The following is a 27,607-nucleotide window of genomic DNA, read 5'->3' on the forward strand; positions in this document are numbered from 1 at the left end:
CTTCTAGAGCACGTAGGGTGGCACGGGATACATGCGGACGTGCATTGTCCTGTTGGAACAGCAAGTTCCCTTGCCGGTCTAGGAATGGTAGAACGATGGGTTCGATGACGGCTTGGATGTACCGTGCACTATTCAGTGTCCCCTCGACGATCACCAGTGGTGTACGGCCAGTGTAGGAGATCGCTCCCCACACCATGATGCCGGGTGTTGGCCCTGTGTGCCTCGGTCGTATGCATTCCTGATTGTGGCGCTCACCTGCACGGCGCCAAACACGCATACGACCATCAGTGGCACCAAGGCAGAAGCGACTCTCATCGCTGAAGACGACACGTCTCCATTCGTCCCTCCATTCACGCCTGTCGCGACGCCACTGGAGGCGGGCTGCACGATGTTGGGGCGTGAGCGGAAGACGGCCTAACGGTGTGCGGGACCGTAGCCCAGCTTCATGGAGACGGTTGCGAATGGTCTTCGCCGATACCCCAGGAGCAACAGTGTCCCTAATTTGCTGGGAAGTGGCGGTGCGGTCCCCTATGGCACTGCGTAGGATCCTACGGTCTTGGCGTGCATCCGTGCGTCGCTGCGGTCCGGTCCCAGGTCGACGGGCACGTGCACCTTCCACCGACCACTGGCGACAACATCGATGTACTGTGGAGACCTCACGCCCCACGTGTTGAGCAATTCGGCGGTACGGCCACCCGGCCTCCCGCATGCCCACTATACGCCCTCGCTCAAAGTCCGTCAACTGCACATACGGTTCACGTCCACGCTGTCGCGGCATGCTACCAGTGTTAAAGACTGCGATGGAGCTCCGTATGCCACGGCAAACTGGCTGACACTGACGGCGGCGGTGCACAAATGCTGCGCAGCTAGCGCCATTCGACGGCCAACACCGCGGTTCCTGGTGTGTCCGCTGTGCCGTGCGTGTGATCATTGCTTGTACAGCCCTCTCGCAGTGTCCGGAGCAAGTATGGTGGGTCTGACACACCGGTGTCAATGTGTTCTTTTTTCCATTTCCAGGAGTGTATTTTCGTCATGGGTAACATTAATAGCAACACCTATTGCGGCCACCTGGGAAACATGAACAATATTTGAGAAATCCTTTCTGATTGGCTTTCCAAAACCAAGTCAACCAATCAGATGAATCGACTCGTGAGACACAGAAATACTATTGGCATGGGTCTCTTTTCCACTGGGAATGCATCAGTCCTGAATAACAGAAAATATAATATGCTCTCTTTAAAGGAACGGGCACATGCCACTGTGCTACAAGTTCCCACCTACAACACTAGATGGCATCGGCTGTCGTCCTGTACCAAAATCACAGTGGCATGTGCCCTTTTTCCACTGGGCACTCGTTTGTCACATACATTATGCAAAAATAAGTAATTAATTCTAGCATATTTAGTGTCATATTAATGACACTGAATGTACTAGAATTGATTACTGGGTACAGAAATGTGTGTTTTCATTTTAAGTGGGACTGATGAGCTACATTTCAGTTTAGAAAGTAATGTCTAGAAAAATGATGTTGAACATCTGAAATTACTACTAAATAGAGGTGAAAGAAGTCCAGTGAGTAAAAGTTCTTTTCTGTGTTCACTTTAATTTAATTTCTATTATCTTTGTAATTAATTAGAATTAGTCTTCCTGGTTTTGTACCTGAAATATAGACGTAACTGTAGTTAACATTACTTTCTCACATGTTGAAGCCAACTTCTTATTTTGCGTTACTGTATTGTCTTTTTTATTCCACAGAGAGGTTTGGCAACACTCTTAAATGCTGGGTTTATACACAATACAAATTACCACTCTCTAGGAGTTCACCTCAGACCAGTTTGCAGGGTATGTATCTGTTTATGCATTATGATAATGTTTTTGATTTTTGCTATGAGCTTGGAAAACATAATTTTCAAGCAGATTCAATGCCATAGATTTTGCAGAGAGCATCCATTCTCCTCTCTCTCTCTTTTTTTTTTTACTGGAAACACCAAACTCAACACTGGCACTATGGAAGGCAAGATTTGTTTATTATGATTACAAGTTAAAAACGACCCATGTCGCTTGGTCTGTATTGTAATTTGTTTTCTGAGAATATTCCAGATTAAGCAAAAATATTGTAAAAATGAATATTCAGAGGTATCATAATAATGTTAGCATTTCATGCTCAGAAATACTCTTGAACGCTCAGAAATACTCTTGAACGCTCAGAAATACTCTTAATTACTTTTGAAGATTTCTTTGTGACCCCTGACTGGAGCTCGTTGCTTTCTTAATTGAAAGATTCATCTTGTTGCATTCCACATATAGCATGATGGTTCATCAACATATAGCAGTGTTCTTGTAAATGGATCATTTTGACAAAGTTGGAAAAATGTAATTAATGTTATATTCACAGCTGGTTCACTGCCTACTCTATCTGCAGAGTCTTTTGTAAGAATATGTGTTGACCATTTTCTAAATGCACTGTTTATCAACTACTGCTGGTTCTTTATCATGTATTGGGAAACCCAATATTCGCTAAGCCCCATCATTACAATTTATATATCTGCCTACTTGATACTGAAATATAATATTGTATGCAAAGTTCTGTATGAGAATAACAAATTATTTAGGAATAAAGGAGACGACTCACAGAAAGGCAGAACACTGTGTCATTGACATGTACACAAGCAAAAGGTGCAGAGCTTTGTTAGTTTACAGAATGAAATTCCTTTCTCAAGCTGTAAGACAAACACACACACACACACACACACACACACACACACACACACACACACACACACCTGTCTCCCTACACTGCACTCAGACAACTGAGCGCAATTTAGGGAGACAGGCATATGTGTGGGGGGGATTTCTCCTACAGCTATAGAAAGGAATTTCATTCCAAAAGCTAGCAAAGCTCTGCACTTTTTGTTTGTGTACCTGTCAATGACACAGCTCCTCTGCCTTTTGGGAAGACATCTCCTTTATTCCTAAATGATTTGATACTGAAGTATTTCATCTTTTGAATGTTATTTGCTGTTGTCTCTGGTTATTGTGAACGCACCCATATCGTTTCCTTTGTGAACAACTCATATAATTCCCTGTGTTAATGTATTTGCACACATGATTAATTGAGTTCACTGAGTTGCAGTACCCCATATTTGTGTGTGCTTGTGATATCTTTTGATAGAAGCAGATTGTATTGAACCACCCGTGATCATCTAAGTCTCTCTCTTGATTATCCTGTGTTAGTATTTTGGCAATTTTTGGTTCTCTGATATCCATCTTCTGTTTGTGTCTCATTTAAATATGATCTTGCATATCACTTTGTCCTCCCCCCATGAACCATGGACCTTGCCATTAGTGGGGAGGCTTGCATGCCTCAGCGATACAGATAGCCGTACTGTAGGTGCAACTACAACAGAGGGGTATCTGTTGAGAGGCCAGGTATCTGTTGAGAGGCCAGACAAACGTGTGATTCCTGAAGAGGGGCAGTTGCCTTTTCAGTATATGCAGGGGCAACAGTCTTAATGATTGACTGATCTGGCCTTGTAACACTAACCATTGACCTTGCAGTGCTGGTACTGCAAACAGCTGAAAGCAAGGGGAAACTTACAGCCGTAATTTTTCCCGAGGGCATGCAGCTTTACTGTATGGTTAAATGATGATGGCGTCCTCTTGGGTGAAATATTCCGGAGGAAAAATAGTCCCCCATTCAGGGCTCCGGGCGGGGACTACACAGGAGGACATCGTTATCAGGAGAAAGAAAACTGGTGTTCTACGGATTGGGGTGTGGAATGTCAGATCCTTTAATCAGGTAGGTAGGTAGGAAAATTTAAAAAGGGAAATGGATAGATTAAAGTTAGGTATAGTGGGAATTAGTGAAGTTCAGTGGCAGGAGGAATGAGACTTCTGGTCAGGTAAATACAAGGTTATAAATACAAAATCAAGTAGGGGTAATACAGGAGTAGGTTTAATAATGAATAAAAAAAATAGGGGTGCAGGTAAGCTCTTACAAACAGCATAGTGAATGCATTATTGTGGCCAAGATAGACACAAAGCCCACACCTACCACAGTAGTACAAGTTTATATGCCAGCTTGCTCCGCAGATGACGAAGACATTGATGAAATGTATGATGAGATAAAAGAAATTATTCAGATAGTGAAGGGAGACGAAAATTTAATAGTCATTGGTGATTGGAATTCGATAGTAGGAAAAGAAGAGACAGAAACATATTAGGTGAATATGGAATGGAGGTATGGAATGAAAGAGGAAGCAGCCTGGTAGAATTTTGCACAGAGCATAACTTAATCATAGCTAACACTTGGTTCAAGAATCATGAAATGAGGTTGTATACATGGAAGAGGCCTAGTGATACTGTATTGTTTCAGATAGATTATACAATGATAAGACAGAGATTTAGGAACCAGGTTTTAAATTTTAAGACATTTCCAGGGGCAGATGTGGACTCTGCCCACAATCTATTGGTTATGAACTGTAGATTAAAACTGAAGAAACTGCAGAAAGGTGGGAATTTAAGGAGATGGGACCTGGATAAACTGACAGAACTAGAGGTTGTAAGAGAGTTTGAGAGGTAGCATTAGGGAATGATTGACAAGAATGGGGGAAAGAAATACAGTAGAAGAAGAATGGGTAGCTTTGAGTGATGAAATAGTGAAGGCAGCAGAGGATCAAGTATGTAAAAAGATAAGGGCTAGTAGAAATCCTTGGGTAACAGAATATATATTGAATTTAATTGATGAAAAGAGAAAATATAAAAATGCAGTTAATGAAGCAGGCAGAAAGGAAGACAAACACCTCAAAATTGAGGTCGACAGGAAGTGCAAAATGGCTAAGCAGGGATGGCTAGAGGACAAATGTAAGGATGTAGAGGCATATATCATTAGGGATAAGATAGATAATGCCTACAGGAAAATTAAAGAGACCTTTGGAGAAAAGAGAACCACTTGTATGAATATCAAGAGCTCAGATGAAAACCCAGTCTAAGCAAAGAAGGGAATACAGAAAGATGGAAGGATTATATAGAGTATCTATATACAAGGCTGATGTACTTGAGAACAATATTATGGACGTGGAAGAGGTTGTAGATGAAGATGAAATGGGAGATATGATATTGCATGGAGAGTTTGACAGAACACCGAAAGACCTAAGTCGAAACAAGGCCCCAGGAGTAGACAACATTCCATTAGAACTACTGACAGCCTTGGGAGAGCCACTCCTGACAAAACTCTACCATCTGGTGAGCAAGATGTATGAGACAGGCGAAATACCCTCAGACTTCAAGAAGAATACAATAATTCCAATCCCAAAGAAAGCAGGTGTTGACACATGTGTAAATTACCAAACTATCATATATAAAAACAAAGATGAGGTGACTTACCGAACAAAAGTGCTGGCAGGTCGATAGACACACAAACAAACACAAACATACACACAAAATTCAAGCTTTCGCAACAAACTGTTGCCTCATCAGGAAAGAGCGAAGGAGAGGGGAAGACGAAAGGAAGTGGGTTTTAAGGGAGAGGGTAAGGAGTCATTCCAATCCCGGGAGCGGAAAGACTTACCTTAGGGGGAAAAAAGGACGGGTATACACTCGCACACACGCACACATATCCATCCACACATACAGACACAAGCAGACATATTTGTCTGCTTGTCTGCTTGTGTCTGTATGTGTGGATGGATATGTGTGCGTGTGTGCGAGTGTATACCTGTCTTTTTTTCCCCCTAAGGTAAGTCTTTCCGCTCCCGGGATTGGAATGACTCCTTACCCTCTCCCTTAAAACCCACTTCCTTTCGTCTTCCCCTCTCCTTCGCTCTTTCCTGATGAGGCAACAGTTTGTTGCGAAAGCTTGAATTTTGTGTGTATGTTTGTGTTTGTTTGTGTGTCTATCGACCTGCCAGCGCTTTTGTTCGGTAAGTCACCTCATCTTTGTTTTTATATATAATTTTTCCCACGTGGAATGTTTCCTTCCATTATATTGTTACCAAACTATCAGTTTAATAAGTCACAGCTGCAAAATACTAACACGAATTCTTTACAGATGAATGGAAAAACTGGTAGAATCCGACCTCGGGGAAGATCAGTTTGGATTCCGTAGAAATACTGGAACACGTGAGGCAATACTGACCTTACAACTTATCTTAGAAGAAAGATTAAGGAAGGGCAAACCTACATTTCTAGCATTTGTAGACTTAGAGAAAGCTTTTGACAAAGTTGATTGGAATACTCTCTTTCAAATTCTGAAGGTGGCAGGGGTAAAATACAGGGAGCGAAAGGCTATTCACGATTTGTATAGAAAGCAGATGGCAGTTATAAGAGTCGAGGGGAACGAAAGGGAAGCAGTGGTTGGGAAGGGAGTGAGACAGGGTTGTAGCCTATCCCCGATGTTATTCAATCTGTATATTGAGCAAGCAGTAAAGGAAACAAAATAAAAATTAGGAGTAGGAATTAAAAATGCTTGGAGAAGAAATAAAAACGTTGAGATTCGCTGATGATATTGTAATTCTTTCAGAGACTGCAAAGGACTTGGAAGAGCAGTTAAACAGAATGGACAGTGTCTTGAAAGGAGGGTATAAGATGAACATCAACAAAAGCAAAATGAGGATAAAGGGATGTAATCGAATTAAGTCGGGTGATGCTGAGGGAATTAGATTAGGAAATGAGACACTTTGCTATTTGAGGAACTAAATAACTGATGAAGGCCAAAGTAGAGAGGATATAAAATGTAGACTGGCAATGGCAAGGAAAGCGTTTCTGAAGAAGAGAAATTTGTTAACATCTAGTGTAGATTTAAGTGTCAGGAAATCGTTTATGAAAGTATTTGTATGGGCTGTAGCCACGTATGGAAGTGAAATGTGGACGATAAATAGTTTAGACAAGAAGAGAATAGAAGCTTTCAAAATGTGGTGCTACAGAAGAATGCTGAAGGTTAGATGGGTAGATCACATAACTAATGAGGAAGTATTGAATAGAATTGGAGAGAAGAGAAATTTGTGGCACAACTTGATTAGAAGAAGGGATCGGTTGGTAGGAGATGTTCTGAGGCATCAAGGGATCAACAATTTAGTATTGGAGGGCAGTGTGGAGAGTAAAAATCGTAGAGGGAGACCAAGAGATGAATACACCAAGCAGATTCAGAAGGATGTAGGTTGCAGTAGGTACTGGGAGATGAAGAAGCTTGCACAGGATAGAGTAGCACAGAGAGCTGCATCAGACCACTCTTGGGACTAAAGACCACAACAACAACAACATATCACTTTGTACTCTTTCCGTTACTCATGCATGGTGAATTCATATTTACTCTTCCACATGCACCATGAATCATATTTTCACTCCTATATAGTATAATTCTGGATCCTGTTTTGGCTTCAGAAATTCAGTTCAAATTTTCGATCAGTTTGATTTGGACAGATTTTTTCATGTGACCAAATTAAATTGTGTGAATGAGATGATCCTCATTTCTGTGATTTGAGTGTGTACATCCAGCATATAATGGTTTCAAAAATATGGTACCTTTTAATAACAACCGCGAATCTTATTTGTTTGTATAGAAAAACTCAAGCTATTATGTCATGAGAGCCCATAGGAGCTTGTCCATAAATCATCTTGTCTTTGATCTCCAACCATTATGAATTGCAAGTGAATGTTATGGATAAATCAGGGTGATCACATTTTGTTCAGTAGGTCATAGCATCTAATGTGTACTCGTGCGTGTGTCGTGGACTTCCGTCATAAGGTGACGGTAAAATCACTAGTCTTCCAATGCCATCGACGTTGCCATCATTTGTGAATGTATATCTCAAGTAAATATACTCTTCCGTATGGAGTTTCTTTCTATTCTGGCGTATGAATATCATTTGTTTTTCCTCTCCTTTTGCTTATATGTCAACTAAAAAGTGTTCAGATAAATTATGGGGATTGGTAATATGAGTATATCCCTAGTTGTCTTTGATCGTTATGTGATACATGTAAAATTCTTTCAAAGTTACTTTGTTTGTTTGTTTCCACATCTGTATTTAGGTTCACTTGTTAAAACTGAAATTGTGATACATTGTAATCTTTACCATCTTCATTGAACAATTATATCACAACTTGTGTACTCACTGTTGACAATTACATTGGCAATTATTTTTAACTTGAGTTCTCCAACTGCTCTTATCTTATCTTTTGAAGCTACGTATGCTTCTCACTCTCATCTGTTTCCTTTTTTACAATTCACAACTAACAAGATCTCCTCATCTACATCTACATAGATACTCCGCAAGCCACTGTAAGGTCCATGGTGGTGGGTACCCTGTACCACTACTTGTCATTTCCCTCCTGTTTCAAGCACAAATAGAGTGAGCGAAAAACAACTGTCTGTATGCCTCTGTGTGATCCTTAAACGATGTATGTTGGCAGCAGCAGAATTGTTCAGCAGTCAGCTTCAAATGCTGGTTCTCTAAATTTTCTCAATAGTGTTTCCTGAAAAGAATACCGCTTTCCCTCCAGGGATTCCCATTTGAATTCCCGAAGCATCTCTGCACACTTATGTTTTGTTCGAACCTACTGGTAACAAATCTTGCAGCCCTCCTCCGAATTACTTCAATCCAACCTCGTACGGATCCCAAAAACTCAAGCAGTACTCAAGAATAGGTCACACCAGCATCCTGTATGTGGTCTCCATTACATGTGAACTGCTCTTTCCCAGAATTCCCCCAGTAAACTGAAGTCGACCATTTGCCTTCCCTACTACAGTTTTCACATGCTAGTTCTACCTCATACTGCTTTGCAATATTATGCCCAAATATTTAAACGACTTGACTGTGTCAAACTGGACACTGTATCCGAACATTACAGGTTTGTGCTTCCTACTCATCTGCATTAATTTACATTTTATCTCATTTAGTACTGCCTCCCATTCATCATACCAACTAGAAATTTTGTGTAACTCATCTTGTATCTTCCTACAGTCACTCAACTTTGAAACCTTACTGTACACTATGGCATCATCAGCAAACAACCACAGATTGCTGCCCATCCCGTCCACCAAATCATTTATGTATATACAGAACAACAGTGGTCCTATCACACTTCCGTGGGGTGCTCCTGATGATGCCCTTTCAGCATACTGTTAAATGTTGATATTACTTAATACACCTGTTAATCGTGATGGGGGCTGGAGGGTTCCACATCATACAACCCCCATGGGTCTGTGGAGCTGGGTTGCAGAGTTTAGCAGCACTCATGGACAAACCAAGCTTACATTCATTGTATATTTTTATTGTTTACTTAATAATTTATTCTTTCTATTATGTTGTTGTTGTTGTGGTCTTCAGTCCTGAGACTGGTTTGATGCAGCTCTCCATGCTACTCTATCCTGTGCAAGCTTCTTCATCTCCCAGTACCTACTGCAACCTACATCCTTCTGAATCTGCTTAGTGTATTCATCTCTTGGTCTCCCTCTACGATTTTTACCCTCTACGCTGCCCTCCAATACTAAATTGGTGATCCCTTGTTGCCTCAGAACATGTCCTACCAACCGATCCCTTCTTCTGGTCAAGTTGTGCCACAAACTTCTCTTCTCCCCAATCCTATTCAATACTTCCTCATTAGTTATGTGATCCACCCATCTAATCTTCAGCATTCTTCTGTAGCACCACATTTTGAAAGCTTCTATTCTCTTCTTGTCCGAACTATTTATCGTCCATGTTTCACCTCCATACATGGCTACACTCCACACAAGTACTTTCAGAAATGACTTCCTGACACTTAAATCTATACTCGATGTAAACAAATTTCTCTTCTTCAGAAACGCTTTCCTTGCCATTGCCAGTCTATATTTCATATCCTCTCTACTTCGACCATCATCAGTTCTTTTGCTCCCCAAATAGCTAAACTACTTTACTACTTTAAGTGTCTCATTTCCTAATCTAATTCCCTCAACATCACCCGACTTAATTCGACTCCATTCCATTACCCTCGTTTTGCTTTTGTTGATGTTCATCTTATATCCTCCTTTCAAGACACTGTCCATTCCATTCAACTGCTCTTCCAAGTCCTTTGCTGTCTCCGACAGAATTACAATGTCATCGGCGAACCTCAAAGTTTTTATTTCTCCTCCATGGATTTTAATACCTACTCCGAATTTTTCTTTTGTTTCCTTTACTGCTTGCTCAATATACAGATTGAATAACACCAGGAAGAGGCTACAACCCTGTCTTACTCCCTTCCCAACCACTCTTCCCTTTCATGCCCCTCAACTCTTATAACTGCCATCTGGTTTCTTTACAAATTGTAAATAGCCTTTCGCTCCCTGTATTTTACCCCTGCCACCTTTAGAATTTTAAAGAGAGTATTCCAGTCAACATTGTCAAAAGCTTTCTCTAAGTCTACAAATGCTAGAAACGTAGGTTTGCCTTTCCTTAATCTTTCTTCTAAGATAAGTCCTAGGGTCAGTATTGCCTCACATGTTCCAGTATTTCTACGGAATCCAAACTGATCTTCCCCGAGGTCGGCTTCTACTAGTTTTTCCATTCATCTGTAAAGAATTCGTGTTAGTATTTTGCAGCTGTGGCTTATTAAACTGATAGTTTGGTAATTTTCACATCTGTCAACACCTGCTTTCTTTGGAATTGGAATTATTATATTCTTCTTGAAATCTGAGGGTATTTCGCCTGTTTCGTACATCTTCCTCACCAGATGGTAGAGTTTTGTCAGGACTGGCTCTCCCAAGGCCGTCAGTAGTTCCAATGGAATGTTGTCTACTCCAGGGGCCTTGTTTTGACTCAGGTCTTTCAGTGCTCTGTCAATCTCCTCACGCAGTATCGTAGCTCCCATTTCATCTTCATCTACATCCTCTTCCATTTCCATAATATTGTCCTCAAGTACATCGCCCTTGTATAGACCCTCTATATACTCCTTCCAACTTTCTGCTTTCCCTTCTTTGCTTAGAACTGGGTTTCCATCTGAGCTCTTGACGTTCATGCAAGTGGTTCTCGTATCTCCAAAGGTCTCTTTAATTTTCCTGTAGGCAGTATCTATCTTACCCCTAGTGAGATAAGCCTCTACATCCTTACATTTGTCCTCTAGCCATCCCTGCTTAGCCATTTTGCACTTCCTGTCGATCTCATTTTTGAGACATTTGTATTCCTTTTTGCCTGCTTCATTTACTGCATTTTTATATTTTCTCCTTTCATCAATTAAATTCAATATTTCTTCTGTTACCCAAGGATTTCTACTAGCCCTCGTCTTTTTACCTACCTGATCCTCTGCTGCCTTCACTACTTCATCCCTCAATGCTACCCATTCTTCTTCTACTGTATTTCTTTCCCCCATTCCTGTCAATTGTTCCCTTATGCTGTCCCTGAAACTCTTTCAGTTTATCCAGGTTCCATCTCCTTAAATTCCCACCTTTTTGCAGTTTCTTCAGTTTTAATCTACAGGTCATAGCCAATAGATTGTGGTCAGAGTCCACATCTGCCCCTGGAAATGTCTTACAATTTAAAACCTGGTTCCTAAATCTCTGTCTTACCATTATATAATCTATCTGATACCTTTTAGTATCTCCAGGGTTCTTCCATGTATACAGCCTTCTTTCATGATTCTTAAACCAAGTGTTAGCTATGATTAAGTTGTGCTCTGTGCAAAATTCTACCAGGCGGCTTCCTCTTTCATTTCTTAGCCCCAATCCATATTCACCTACTATGTTTCCTTCTCTCCCTTTTCCTACTGACGAATTCCAGTCACCCATGACTATTAAATTTTCGTCTCCCTTCACTGTCTGAATAATTTCTTTTATTTCATCATACATTTCTTCAATTTCTTCATCATCTGCAGAGCTAGTTGGCATATAAACTTGTACTACTGTAGTAAGTGTGGGCTTCGTATCTACCTTGGCCACAATAATGCATTCACTATGCTGTTTGTAGTAGCTTACCCGCATTCCTATTTTCCTATTCATTATTAAACCTACTCCTGCATGACCCCTATTTGATTTTGTGTTTATAACCCTGTAGTCACCTGACCAGTAGTATTGTTCCTCCTGCCACCAAACTTCACTAATTCCCACTATATCTAACTTTAACCTATCCATTTCCTTTTTTAAATTTTCTAACCTACCTGCCCGATTAAGGGATCTGACATTCCACGCTCCGATCCATAGAATGCCAGTTTTCTTTCTCCTGATAACAACATCCTCTTGAGTAGTCCCCGCCCGGAGATCCGAATGGGGGACTATTTTACCTCCGGAATATTTTACCCAAGAGGACACCATCATCATTTAATCATACAGTAAAGCTGCATGCCCTCGGGTAAAATTACGGCCGTAGTTTCCCCTTGCTTTCAGCCGTTCGCAGTACCAGCACAGCAAGGCCGTTTTGGTTATTGTTACAAGGCCTGATCAGTCAATCATCCAGACTGTTGCCCTTGCAACTACTGAAAAGGCTGCTGCCCCTCTTCAGGAACCACACGTTTGTCTGGCCTCTCAACAGATACCACCTACGCTGCGGTTGCACCTACGGTACGGCTATCTGTATCGCTGAGGCACGCAAGCCTCCCCACCAACGGCAAGGTCCATGGTTCATGGGGGGGGGGCTTTCTATTATGGCTATGGAAATTCCGGGATGAACAAACAAAAATAGGATAGAAGAGCAGACGTTAGTTGCAGAGGAGTCATCAGCAGTAGCTAGTAATTAAGGCTTTCTAAAGTAATGGGAGACATACAAAGAATTAAATCACAGATTGACTTTAATAGCAACAACTATTTTAGCATTTTCTCTGGATATTTTTCTCATTCCCCAAACACTTCATCCCTTTAACCACATACTGTGAGATTATCGGAAAACTATTTGTTTTCCGTTGAAATCCAGATATTATTTTCTGTTGTATGTATTTAGCATGTCTTAGATGTTGTGGTGCTTTTAGTATGTGTAAAATGCACTGTTTGACTTCATTATCAAATTATACACTGCTGGCCACCGTAAATGCAACACCCTGAAGGAAGCATCCGAATCAAGTGAAATTTACACCATGAGTTTGCAGCGATGAGATATGCAACTGATTAGAATTTCAGCGCAGACGCACATCACGCACGCCTGTGGCGCCACCTCATAGCGCCATTTAAGTCTTGGCGATTTCGACGAGTGTACGTTCGGCATGTGTGTTTACTTGTGGTTGTTTCACAAGACGATCAGTTATGCCTCATAGACAACAGCGAACATCTTTTGATCAAGTATCCGAGTTCGACAGGAAGGATAGTGGCTTACCGAGATTGTGAATTATCATACAGAGAAATCGCTAGTCATGTTGGACGAAACCAAACAACTGTAATGCGGATATGTGACCGTTGGATGCAGGAGGGTACGACGGACCGACGTGGTCGATCGCATTCACCTCGGTGCACCACTGCACGTGCTGATAGGCAAATTGTGCGCATGGCAGTGACGGATCGCTCAGTGAAATCCCGAACCATAGCACAGTACATTGCGTCTGTAACGCATCATCCAGTGTCTGCGCGTACCATTCGACGTCGTTTACAGCAGAGTGGTCTGTCCGCAAGACGTCCATTGCTTCGTCTACCATTGACGCAGAACCACAGACGTCTCCGTCGCCAATGGTGTGATGACAGACGGATGTGGACGGCAGAATGGAATGACGTTGTCTTTACTGATGAGGCACGCTCCCATCTGCAGCACCACGATGGTCGGATTCGAGTGTGGAGACACCGTGGAGAGAGGATGCTGGACAGCTGCATTATGCACCGCCACACTGGTCTTGCACCGGGTATTATGGTATGGGGCGGAATTGGATATTACTCTCGCACGCCTCTAGTACGCATTGGCAGTACTTTAAATAGCCGGCGTTACATATCCAAGGTGCTGGAGCCAGTTGTCCTTCCTTACCTTCAGGGCTCGGCCACAGACATATTTCAACAGGATAATGCGCGACCACACGTGGCACGCATTGTCCAAAGGTTCTTCGTCAATAACCAGATTGAATTGCTTCCCTGGCCGGCTCGCTCTCCGGATCTTTCGCCGATAGAAAACATTTGGTCCATGGTTGCTCAACGAGTGACCCAGATTACATCCCCAGCTGCCACACTGGATGATCTTTGGCAACGTGTGGAAGCTGCTTGGGCTGCTGTACCCCAGGAACACATCCAACGTCTCTTTGACTCAATGCCGAGACGTGTGGCAGCGGTGATCTCCAACAATGGCGGCTACTCTGGCTACTGATTCTGGCAGGAACCACATGTCACACACGTCTGTAAACGTAATCATTTGATACTTGGTCAACATGTTATCTACAAAATAAATTTTGTTGTGCTACCCCTTGTCTTTCTTGGTGTTGCATTTACGGTGGCCAGCAGTGTATAATCCATGCATTTGTGCTGTGTTTTTGCATGATGGAGCATTATCTTTTATAACAAATACTTGTCAGAAAAATCTCACATGAGATTCACTTCTTCACAATGTAAAGTTATAAGTAAACTAATAGGACTTCATCTTTAACCACTTTTGATTATGTATTGTGAGATGACCATTTGTTCCTTCACAAGACAAATATGTAATTTGTAAGGTTACTGCTACCCAAATATTAATATGTGCATACGAGCCTAGCTATCAACAACATCAGTGATGTGTGAGAATAATTAAAACTACACCTGTGGCCGCAATAATTGATGGCTTTTCACTTACATTTACCAGGACTCTTGGCAGAGTTGTTGGCAAATGGTCATGATGAATGATTATTTAGATCAGTCAAGAGAATTTGACTTGAGATGATTCATGTGTCGATAAGAAAGTTGATCATGCGAAATGGTTCAAGGTTTAGTTAATTTGCTAATCAGATGGTTCATTTAAGAGCAGTGACACATACTCTTCAGTGAAGCGTAGGTATAGTAGAAAACATTAACAGTAAATGATTATCATCAATCGGAAAGACAATTAAATGAATTTCACAATTCTTACTGTATCCTGTTTCAAGACAAGAGGAAAAGAAGAGATTGGCAGTCAGCCAGAGTATAAAGGATGGAACAGTATGAACTCTACTGGCATACATCCAACGATCAGCCCACAGACTTTGCAAAGAACTGTGCATAATAAATAAAATATTAGAATAGCTGGAGTATTTCTTACTCCATATATTCTGATTTTCTCACCCATTTCTTATGGTTGTTCATTTTCTGGTAGTGGTTCCTACAGGTTATTAGTAATTTTGTTATTTTCCTGTGTAATTGAAAATAAGACTTTTCTCAGTTTTTAAACTATTAAACACTACTGCTTACTCCCCCCCCCCCCCCCCCCCCCCCCCCTGCGAAAACATGGTGCCCCATTGTGCTTGCTGTACTACTACTTCTTCTGTGCTATGTGCCTTTTGTTCTACCAGTCTCTCTTAATAAATGATGCAAGTTGGCAACCTTTATTTTTCAAAGAGCCAAATGCTGTGTCCTCATTACGAATGATAAAATGATAAAGGATGGAAGGTCGCCAAAGAGATCTGCCACCATAGGAATCTGGACAGGCAAGCAAAAGATTGGTTGGCACAAGAGCACTTTAAATAAATATATTTCATTCAGCTTCTTGTAGAAGAACTGGTACACTGATGACAACTTGCGGCAGCTGTGGCTAGCTATAAGCAGAGGCCTGGCACAGGTGTGCATCTATGGACACTGAATAAGGTAATTAGATAGATAGTCTACTCACCAAGAGTAGATTATAATTAGGCAAGCTTGCAGAGCCAGTGGCTCCTCCTTCAGGCAGAAGGATTGAAGGGGAAGGAAGAGGGGTGAAGGAAAAGGACTGGAGAGGTCTAGGAAAAAGGGTAGATTTCGGGAAAGTGACCCAGAGCCACAGGTCATGGGAGACTTACTGGACAGGATGAGAAGAAAAGACCCATCTGGTAAGTCTCCCCAGTTCCCTGGTGGACTCAGGAATGCCAAGATGCAGTTTGTCCACAAAGATATGCTCTCCCTGTCTTTGAGTGCTGGAGAACTGTAACTGCTATAAACAAATGCATGCAAAGAACTGTCAAGTTAACAGATATAACAAAACAGTGTCTAGCATCTGTTTTTGTTAACTCTCTTAACCATTTTACTCCCTCTTCTTTTGTTTGGGATAAACTTTGCTGTGTTGCTGGCAAAAAGGTCCATCTTTCAACATTTAGTCTGACCATTGTGGGTAGTATCATTGTGGATCCTTTCAGTGTCTCCCAACACCTTGGGCCAGCACTTTGCCAAGACCTCAGGCTCTATTAATTACCATCCTGCCTTCCTATGTCGGAAACAAACAGCAAAGGCTTAGGAAATCTCTTTTAGTTCTCATAATAATGAGTAATACAACAGTATTTTTACTCTGAGGAAGACTGATCATGCCATTCATCATTATGAGGGTGTAGGGTTGTTTGGGGGAGGAGACCAAACAGCGAGGTCGTCGGTCTCATCGGATTAGGGAAGGACAAGGAAGGAAATTGGCCATGCCCTTTCAAAGAAACCATCCCAGCATTTGCCTGGAGCGATTTAGAGAAACCACAGAAAACCTAAATCAGGATGACCAAACGTGGGACTGAAGCATCGTCCTGCCGAATGCGAGTCCAATGTGCTAACCACTCCACCACCTCGCTCGGTCATCATTATGACCATCTGCCCCAAGACCAGATGACATTCACATTTAGAGATTGCAGGACCTATTTCCTGATGGGAAGTGCTTTCTCCTCCATACATACAGTCGTGTCTGGAAAGGCTTCCTGTCTCCTGCATAGTGGTGTGAAGCCACTGTATAGCCAAACTTGGCAAGGATAGGCACCTTCCTTCCAGCTACTGTCCCATTTCCTTTACCAGTAGTGTCAACAAGATAATGGGAAGTTGATATGGTAGTCAATAGACAGTGTTAACAAACATTTGCTGCAGCTTTTGTAGACATCACTCTGCAGCTAACCATCGTCACAGACCTGTTCACTCCATCGATAACCTCAGCATGTCATGACCGTCTCTACTCCAGATAAACCATCAGTATTAATTTTTGGGGAGCCAAAGGAATTCCTGCCACTAATCTTGCAACTTGATCCAGCTGCACTTCTGTTTGAAATTCTTGAGGTTAACACTTGATAGAAAACTATGTTGATCTCTAATTTATCATACTTGGCAGCAGATTGTGTCTGTTTTCTGAAAAGTTGTACACATTCTAAGTGTTACCTCATGGCGAGCAGATGAGGCAGTCCTTTGTTTCTATCAATTATTAGTGCAATTGAAGCTGGACTATGGGTGTGTAGTCATCTGCACAGCCATCCATGTTACATCACGTTAACACAATTGATCATTGCAAAATACATTTGCCCATTTGTGTGTTGCCTACCAGTCCAATTATGAGTTTCTATGTGGAAGCTGCCAAACTGCCATTGTCATTCCCGTGCAGTGTTTGCCACTGGAGCTATATTTGCCAATTGTACTGTATCTCCAACCACCCATATTACACTTCTTTTTGTGATAACTCCCTTGACTACCTACACAACGTAAGTTATGCTTCCCTGTCACCTCCTAGAGGTGTGTTGTGGCCTTCTGGAGTTTCACACACAGCTTTGGGACAGCACCTTCATTTATGCCAATGGCTTGAAGGATAACTGCCGTGTGAGACATGCATTAGTTGTCAGTGAACAGTGTTTTAGGTATTATCTTTTGGACCACACTGCTCAATTTTTACTGCAGAGCTTTTTGCTCTTTATCAGACCACCTTTTACATCTAGCTTCACAGTCTTTTAATGCGTTGAATGCTCAGATTCCCTCAGTGCTGTCCAGTGCCTCTGAGCACTGTACACATAGCACCTTTTAGTAACACTGATCCAGGCTTACTCAAGTGACTGTTGCTGCTACTGCTGCTGTTGTGTGTTTGTAGAGATTTTGGGGTTGCAGCCAGTCATCATAAACTTAATTCCATGATATTTCATTTGGACACCTGCCAGTCATCTTCAGGTGAGCCATCAAAGACTGACGAAGACGATCTCCACTCCCCCTTATATAGTGCACTGATAGTATTGCCGCGTATGCATCGGAATCATGGTGACAGAAGGACTTTTTGGTGTTGCCACTCGCCATGATTATTGGAGTACTCTGGCATCTTCATCTGGAACTCCAGTAACTGCGGTGAGCAGCAACGCTGAAGACAGTTGATCCTTGCAGTTACACCAGCAAGGGTGCTGTCACCATGATTCTGACACGTGTGCGGCAATACTATCAGCGTTTTATATAAGTTGGAGTGGAGAACGTCTTCGTCAGTCTTAGAGGGCTCTCCTGTAGGTGACTAGTAGGTATCCAGTTGAAATCTCATGGAATGAAGTTTACGACGACTGGCTGCAATCCCAAAATCTCTTTGAACAATTAATTTACTGGAAGACTTTTAATTTCACATCATATGCATTTATGTGGAGGAGATGGCCTCACACGTAAGAAGCTTTGACAAGCTACGTGGTAATAGAGCAAAACTTTTAAGTTCTTGAAGGTTTTTAAGGAGATATCAGGACCATGGTGTTATACCAAAAATTGCGAGGGACACATTTTATTAAGATGGCCACTGCACGGAAGATAACAGAGAAGGCGAGTCATGCTATTCTGAAGGAGATAATTTGTTATACGAAACAAAGGTTGGATGCCATTTCAGAGGAACTAGTCCACCTACATCTGAAGATTGTAGCACTGCTTTCTCCTGTATCATGGGACTGGGTTGATGGTGTGACTTCGGCCAAGTTTGATTGTGTATATAAGGTTGCAAGTTATCAGCAGATGTCGAAATTTGATCACTTGGTGCCAAAACAGCTGTTGCCACAGGGAGTAACTGCACGGCGTTCTATTGTTAATTGCACCGAGAAGGATTTGGATGATGAAACACTGTCTGTTTTGGGTAAAAGACTCAATTTTGCACCTATACCAACTGCAGTATCTGTGGTGTTGAAGAAGCTGTATGACCCCTCCTCAACACAGTAATGTAACCTCTGAATAAAGGACTGCACTACGCAGTCTCAGAGAGGATCCGGACATAGTGGTGCTGATGGCTGATAAAGGTAACTCAGCTGTTCAGTTCCCTTGTAGTTTTTATTTGGAGAAGATGTATGGTCTGCTTAGTGATACTATGTACATGAAGACTGATCACTACCCTACAGCATGTGACTGAGCGAGGTGGCACAGTGGTTAGCATACTGGACTCATATTCTGGAGGACAACGTTTCAAACCTGCATCAGGCCATCCTGATCTAGGTTTTCAGTGATTTTCCTAAATTGTTCCAGGCAAATGCCAAGATGGTTCCTTTGAAAGGGCACAGCTGAATTCCTTCCGTATCCTTCCCTAATCCGATGGGACTAGTGACCTCACTGTTTGATCCCCTCCCTCCAAATCAACCAACCAACAACCAGTCTACAGCACATGTACAACGGAAGATGTGTACTCTCCTGAATTCTTCCTCATTATCTCCAGAGGCCTTCAAGTGGTTAAGACCACATGGCAGCATACCACCAAGACTGTATGGTCTTCCTAAAATGCACAAAGAAGTTCTACATTAACGGCTTATAGTGTGTAATATTGACACCACCACATATGATTTAGCTAAACATCTTGCTTTCTTACTGAGGCTATTGGTTGGCAAATGTCCACTTCATATACAGAGTCCGCAGCTCGTGGTCTAGTGGCTAGCATTGATGCCTCTCGATCCCGGAGTCCGGGTTCAGTTCCCGGCAGGGTTGGGGATTTTCTTTGCCCGGGGACTTGGGTGTTTGTGTTGTCCTCATAATTTCATCATCATCATTGTCGCCATCACCATCATCATTTCATGACTGGCTAGATTGGACTGTGTAAACAATTGGGACTTTGTACGGGCACTGATGACCACACAGTTGAGCACCCCACAAACCAATCATCTTATATGGAACTCTGGCGATTTTATCAACAGACTGGGGGTTCTCCACCTAAGTAGTTCAGATCTTCTAGTGAGTTTTGATGTAGTATCTCTTTTTACAAAGGTACATCTTGCTGATTCCTTGGTGTTAATTGGTAAACAGTTTGTTGGACATCACTGCTTTGTTTCAACTTGCTCTTTCCTCAACCTATTTTATGTTTAACCATGAATATTTTGAACAGACTGATGGTGTTGCCATGAGCAGCCCCTTGTCTCCCCTAGTAGCTAACTTTTTTATGGAGGATTTTGAGGAAAGAGCACTTGAATGAGCAGTTTCTAAACCAACTGTTTTTGTAGATACGTGGATGATACTTTCTTATTGTGACCCCACGAAGAAGATAAGTTAATGGAGTTTTTACATCATCTTAATTCCATTCATGAGAACATTTGATTTACTTTGGAATTAGAAATGAAATGATTGTATGGCATTGTTGACCGGGTTTGGAATTAGAGAAAGTGGTTGTCCCACATTCCTGGATGTTTTCGTTAGACAGAAGAGTGACAGCTCTGTGGGGATATTCTGTTTACCATAAGCCCACTCACAATGATTTGTACTTGTACTCTTCAGTTTTCCATCACCCATCCCAAACCATGAGTATGCTTAAAACCCTTGTACACAGGGCCCATACAGTGTTGGATATAGATAGTTTACCTAAAGTGCTTGCGCAATTAAGGACAGCATTCAGAGACAATGGATACTCGACCCGGCCAATTAACAGGGCATTCTCAGCTAAGAACCGGGAACGTGGATGAAGAGGAGAACACACCAGGAAAGTCCCTAGGTTTTCTTCCCTTCGTTGGAAATATTTCCTTCAAAATAGCAAGAATCCTTAATAATTTTCAGGTGAAAGTGATTTTCCACCCACCATCTAAGATTTCAGACCTGCTGTGATCAGTGAAGGATAATTTGTTATTGCGGGAGGTAGAAATTTACAAGGTACCTTGCCAGTGTGGTATAGCCTATATAGGACAACCAACACGCACAGTGGAAGAATGTTGCACAGAGCATAAACGTTGACTCACCTTCTGCAACCTAACAATTGTGCAGTTGTGGAACATTGTATCTCCAATGGACATTCAAAGGAGTATGGCAGAGCATTAATTTTGGCCACAGCAATGTCTTTTTGGGACTCAGTTATAAAAGAATCCATTGAAATACACATCGCGGAAAATCTAATGAACTGCGACAGCAGCTACCAGCTGGATAAAGTGTGGAATCCCATTATTTCCAAGATTCGTTCCAGATGAAGATGCCAGAACACTCCAATAACTGCAGCAAGCCTCAACGCCAAAGACAGCTGAGCCTAGCATTTCCACTGGCGAGGGCACTGCCACCGGGCAGTGTGGTCTTTCTGTCACCGTGATTCTGATGCATGCACAGCAACACTATCAGCACACTATATAAGGCAGAGTGGAGAATGTTTTCATCAATCTTAGATGGCTCATCTGAAGATGACTGGCAGGTGAAATATCGTGGAATGAAGTTTACGATGACCGGCTGCAATCCCGAAATCTCTTCGAACATTTAATTTGCTGGAGAAATTTTAAATTTCACATTTCAGTGTGTGTGTCATGTGAGCTATCAGAGGCTCTAAGCACATACAGCAAAGCCTGTATAATGTGTTCTACTATTTACGTGCTGTAATGAAATTGCAAAGGAAGTATAATTTTCCACCACAAATACTGGTTGTCTTAGAAACTATCTCTGAGCGGCCTGAGTGTTTATTTCATCTCTCCGTTATGTTTGTCACTTTATAAGCAGCATTTGAAGTCCATCATTTGCCCTTAAAGTTTTACCAACCTGCTAATGCCATCTGGACCAGATTTTCCTTTCTTATACATACAAAATGATATTCATTTGCCTCCTCACTTCTCCATCTCAAAACGCAGAATTGAAGGAAAAAGAAGAATTGTTATATATTAGACAGGTAACGCAGTTTCAGCAGACACAACAGTTTCAACAGAAACAGAAATAAATATTGTAATTAGCAGAAAAATAATAGAGAAGCAGATTATAAGTATGATGTTTGTGACTGGACGTTCCTTTGTCAGAAATGAAATAAAGGCAATAGTAGGTATAGCAATGAAAGATGTGTGAATTGTGTGACTTTGCCTTTATCAATTATTTGATCTCTTTTCTTTTGTTTGTAACTGTTGTAAGATTAGGCATTTAATCAAAATGCTTTAAACTGATTGCCTTATCTTTTTGCATTAGTAATGCTGTGTTTGACACAATTTTGGGAGGCAATATGTGAAATTTGTGTAGAAGTACAGGTGCTTTGTCCTGGTCCCTATTGATAGTACTGTTATGCATTAATTGAACATACGGGGCTTTTTTAATAATTGAATCCCAGTAAGGTGTAGCAGTTTCCATGCAGTGTAGTGCCACTGACGACTTGTTTAGCTCTCTTTGTTTTATATGGTACATGTGTTCAGCAAAACATTCAGAAATAGTACAGTTAGTATGTCCCATGTAAATACTTTTACGTTCACAGATAATACTGCCTCCATCAAGAATGCTAACACTTAAAAGGAGAGGTCCCCAGTTGGGCTGTCTTTTTGGAGTAATTAATGAAAAAAAAAATGTGGAGTTTTGTGTTTCTCTCGATACCATTTAAAAGTTATATTACACAGACTGTTTAAGAATAGAAATAATGAGTCATCAGCTGCATGCATTTTTATTAAATTAACTTCTTGACTAGTTTTGGCAAATTAATTTGCCATGCTTACAATATCATACAATTAAGCTTACATCAAAAAGGAATTGTCTAGTAAACTGTGGATGATGGAGCCCTTCATTAAAATTTTTACGTAGTACTGTCAAGCAGTTAAAAAGAAACGTAAAAAAATGTGAAAATATGGTGACCAAAAAAAACTTCGCATAATTACTTCAGATCAGTCTGTTGATATTAATCATCGTATATACTGTGGTTTTTTAATGTTTTGCTTATGATGCAAAGTTTTTTGTTCACCATATCTTTGCATTTTTATGTTATTTTTTAACTGCTTGACAGTACTATGTGAAAATTTTAATGAAGGAATCTATTGTCAAGAGTTTGCTTGACAATTGCTTTGTGATGTAAGCTTAATTGTATGATCTTCTGAGGATATCAAATTAATTTGAAAAAAATGGACAAGAAATTAATTTATCAAAAATTTGTGCAGCTGACGACTGATTATTACTGTTCTTAAAACGTGTACTTCACAGCTGCTAATTGACAGCCATGAATAACATTTTATATAGACTGGTTGTGCGGTGTAATGGATAGGATAAGGGCTTCACATGCAAGAGGTTGTAGGTTTGAATCTTCTCATGTGCTTTAAATTTTTTTATCTTTAAATATTTATCGAAATGACTTTGACCATCACTTTTATTAATTAACTGATTTAGATGTAATTTTTCATTTGCTTTACTTTGTTGCATCATTTTAATGATAATATCAACTTCATTATTTGCTCTCATTTTTCTTCAAATAATTCTTTTTTCACTTGAAATTTTTGTTCTCGTGATTTTAATTAATTTTATGTATTAATTTTGATTTAATTTCATTTGTTTTATTATCCTATTTTTTTCATTTAGGATATTGGATTCATTATGTCTCTTCCTCATTTTGCTTGAATTTCATTTTGCTTATAAAGCCGTCTTTTCTTTAAATCTTCATCAGCATTATTTTCTCCATAGCACAATAGGAATGCTTGCTGTGTTTTAAATGTATTACCATGCAAAGAAAATTGCACCTCTTGTAATGAAAAATACATTTTTCAGACCATTGTACAGTCAGTACAAAAAGGTTATTTCATCTTTTGTTTTTTCAACCAATAGATCATCATTTTCAGATAATTGAATATTATAATAGATACATGTAATTAAATTCACATTCATAGAAATTCTGAGTGGAAAATGAATGATATAAAGAAAAAATTAAACAAAAGAAAGAGTTCATACAGTGATTAAAATGATGTGACAAAGAAACAGAAATAAAAAAGTATTTTTAAACTGTTTAACTGAATAAAAATAATGATCACACTCATTTTGATAAAGATTTAAAAATGAAAAAATTTAATGTGCCCAACGAAGTTCGAACCCACAACCTCATGTGAATGAAGGTCTTATCCTATCTATTACACCACACAACTGGTCTATGTAATATAATTTTTTTAACGCTGTTGAGTGCCACACAATATTCTGAATTTTGTTTCCTCAGTTACTTGCAGATGAGAGCCCACCAGTGTCAATGGCAGCAAGGTGTGATACCTGGGATCTTAACCTAGCTCGCCATATATTTGGTTACAAAAAGTTGGTCCCACCACTGGGGACGTCTCCTTGCTTAGTCTTTACTCCTGCATAATATGACCTGAATCTTCAAAGTTGAAGAGAACACAATTCTCAACTCTTCCTTGAGAAGACATCCTGTTGTGGTGGTCATTGCTCCATGGTAAGAAAGGAATGCTGTTGGCTAATCCTAGTCAGATTATGAATCAACCATTACTGATTGCACCTAAAAGTGAACAATGATCTATCTAAAATATATCTTAAACTCTTGACTTCAAGTAGGAGACGATCATTGTCGAAAATTATGATAGCCCTATGAATTAATGTGCAAGACAGATTTATTGTGCACAGGGTGATGGAAACCTGTCAGCATGGATTGGCTTTCACACTGAGTAACCAACCCAGGTGTCCATATTCTGCTTAGTTTGCCATCTCTGTGTTCACAGTATATTATTTTAATTTTGGGATTATCAGTATTCATTGAGTATTCATGCTGAAGTGTCATTCCACAGTGAGACCGTATAAAGAATGTATTGTGGAGACACCTAAGATACAATGCCTCTGAATTTTTTGGGTGAAAACTCTTAAAGCTTTTTAAGTAAAACAAATGTTATTAACATTCTACACATTTATTCTTAATTCTTCATGTGCACATATTTAGAGGCCTCTGTCACTATAGGACCCTGAATTGAAGTGCATAACATGGTGGTGTGTAACTTAACTATGTTGGTGCATGAAAAACAGTGTGCTGTAATCGAATATTTAATTCGAAGAGATTGTCCACACATGGAGCACCCTCTCCTTCAGGATGACATTGCACACACAAGTGCTGCGACATCTACAAGACTCGGACACCTTGGGCCAACTGTCATCGATCATCCTCCATACAGTTCCAACTTGCTCCCATCCAATTTTCAGTGCAGCCTCGTAACAAAATAGGTGCATTAGTGTGGACTTTAGAGCTCATTTCACAGAAAATCTGTTCCACACAAAAATTTGTAACAGCCAATGACAATCGAGGTCACATCCTTGGGCCATCTGTCATTTTGTAATCTTCATTTCAGTACAGAAAGTACATTGTCATTAGAGTGTGACAGAACAGTTTGACAGTGCATGGTTGAAACTATTTGACCCATAGTCTGAGTGTCTTGCAGAGAAATCCTTGTAGAAATTAACACTATATCCAGGTTAAGCAGTATGTTGCTATGACTTATCTTAAGTTTCTTACATGTTTTCATAAATGTTCCTGAATTAATAATGTGGTGCACTCTGTCCCACCTTGGGTGCAGATGTTTCAGACGTCTGTAAGCAACCATAACAGTGGAAGTTCTTTTTTATGTATCTTTAGCAATCCATAAATCCTTGGAGGCTGGATAGCAGATGGCAGTAATTTATTAATTACTTCATCTCACACACCAGAATCATTTGAATTTCCCCATCATTTTGTTAATGCACTGTGTGGAATCATGATTGAACTTCTGGTACGTGCCTTCATCCAGTAAAAATGGTAGTTTCTGATGATAATTTTCAGTGTGAAGAACTGTTGCACAGTTCTTTGGACATCTGATCAGAACGCCAGTAAATGGAATTAGTAAGAGGCTATTAGGAAACTTGAGGATTAGTTAAGAGTAAAAAAATTAAGGAAGATGTAAGAGAAATCAAAATTACAGTAGATGACTTAAAAACAAAAGACAAAACCTAAATACTGCTGACACACAAACCAGGCTGTAAATGAAGATAAGTAAAATATCTACTGAAAGGGTAATCTTAACTTAAGAAAAAAAGTAGAAGAATGAAGAAATACTGGGTAGACAGAGGAGCAAAAAACACTTTATAGAATAATAAATTATAACAATTGTACACTGAGGTGACAAAAGTCGTGAGATACCTCCTAATATTGCGTCGGACCTCCTTTTGCCCAGCGTAGTGCAGCAACTCGACATGGCATGGACTCAAAAAGTCATTGAAAGTCCCCTGCAGACATATTGAGCCATGCTGTCTCTGTAGCCATCCATAATTCTGAAAGTGTTGACAGTGCAGGATTTTGTGCACGAACTGACCTCTCGATTATGTCTCATAAATGTTCACTGGGCTTCATGTTGGGCGACACGGGTGGCCAAACCATATGCTCGAATTTTCCAGAATGTTCATCAAACCAGTAGCAAACAACTGTGGCCTGATGACATGGTGCATTGTCATCCTTAAAAATTCCATCATTGTTTGGAAACATAGTCTTCAACTAGCCAAAAATCCGGAGGACCCAGTCCATTCCATGTAAACACAGCCCACACCATTATGAAGCCACCACCAGCTTGCACAATGCTTTGTTGACAACTTGGTTCCATGGCTTTGTGGGGTCTCCACCACACTTGAATCCTACCATCAGCTCTTACCAACTGAAATCGGAACTTGGCTGACCAGACCACGGATTTTCAGTCACCTAAGGTCCAACCGATATGGTGACAAGTCCAGGAGAGGTGCTGCTGGCACTATCATGCTATTAGCAAAGGCACTCGCATCGGTCGTCTGCTGCCATAGCTCATTAATGCCAGGTTTCACCACACTTTCATAACAGATACAATCATCATGTGTCCCACATTGATTTCTGTGATTATTTCATACTGTGTTGCTTGTCTGTTAGCACTGACAACTCTTTGCAAATCTCGCTGCTCTCGCTCGTTAAGTGCAGCCTCTCGGCCACTGTATTGTCCATGGTGAGAGATAATGCCTGAAATTGTATATTTTCGGCTTACTCCTGATGCTGTGGATCACGGAATATTGAATTTCCTAATGATTTCCGAAATGGAATGTCCAATGCGTATAGCTCCAATTGCTATTCCATATTCAAAGTCTGTTAATTCCTGTTGTGCATGCTTAATCATATCAGAAGCCCTGCCACATGAATTGCCTTAGTTTACATGACAGCTCCACTAACGCACTGCCCTTTTATACCTTGTGTACATGACTACTACCGCCATCTGTATGTGTGCATATCATTGTCCGATGTATTTTGTCATCTCAGTGATTATTAAGTTGCATTTAGCAAGCATCACTGGTTGGTGTGCTGGGGGTCTCCAATTCGTACCTGACCACCAGCAGTTATTTGTTGCTTGGTATTTATCATTTGTAGAAAGTGTGGTTCCTGAAGAGGGGCAGCAGCCTTTTCAGTAGTTGCAAGGGCAACAGTCTGGATGATTGACTGATCTGGCCTTGTAACAATAACCAAAACGGCCTTGCTGTGCTGGTACTGCGAACGGCTGAAAGCAAGGGGAAACTACAGCCGTAATTTTTCCCGAGGGCATGCAGCTTTACTGTATGATTACATGATGATGGCATCCTCTTGGGTAAAATATTCCGGAGGTAAAATAGTCCCCCATTCGGATCTCCGGGCGGGGACTACTCAAGAGG

General features: G+C 40.8%; 1 protein-coding gene across 1 annotated transcript in view; it reads left to right on the forward strand.

The window, feature by feature from the left end:
• LOC126458382 (GPI transamidase component PIG-T) overlaps positions 1–27,607 on the forward strand; it is a 124,644-nt gene that overhangs the window by 37,242 nt on the left and 59,795 nt on the right. The window contains exon 4 of the mRNA XM_050095364.1: positions 1,756–1,842. Coding sequence (XP_049951321.1) covers positions 1,756–1,842 — 87 coding nt within the window. The remainder of the gene's footprint in view (positions 1–1,755; positions 1,843–27,607) is intronic.

This window comes from Schistocerca serialis, chromosome 2 (assembly GCF_023864345.2).
Source record: "Schistocerca serialis cubense isolate TAMUIC-IGC-003099 chromosome 2, iqSchSeri2.2, whole genome shotgun sequence".
Lineage (NCBI taxonomy): Eukaryota > Metazoa > Arthropoda > Insecta > Orthoptera > Acrididae > Schistocerca > Schistocerca serialis.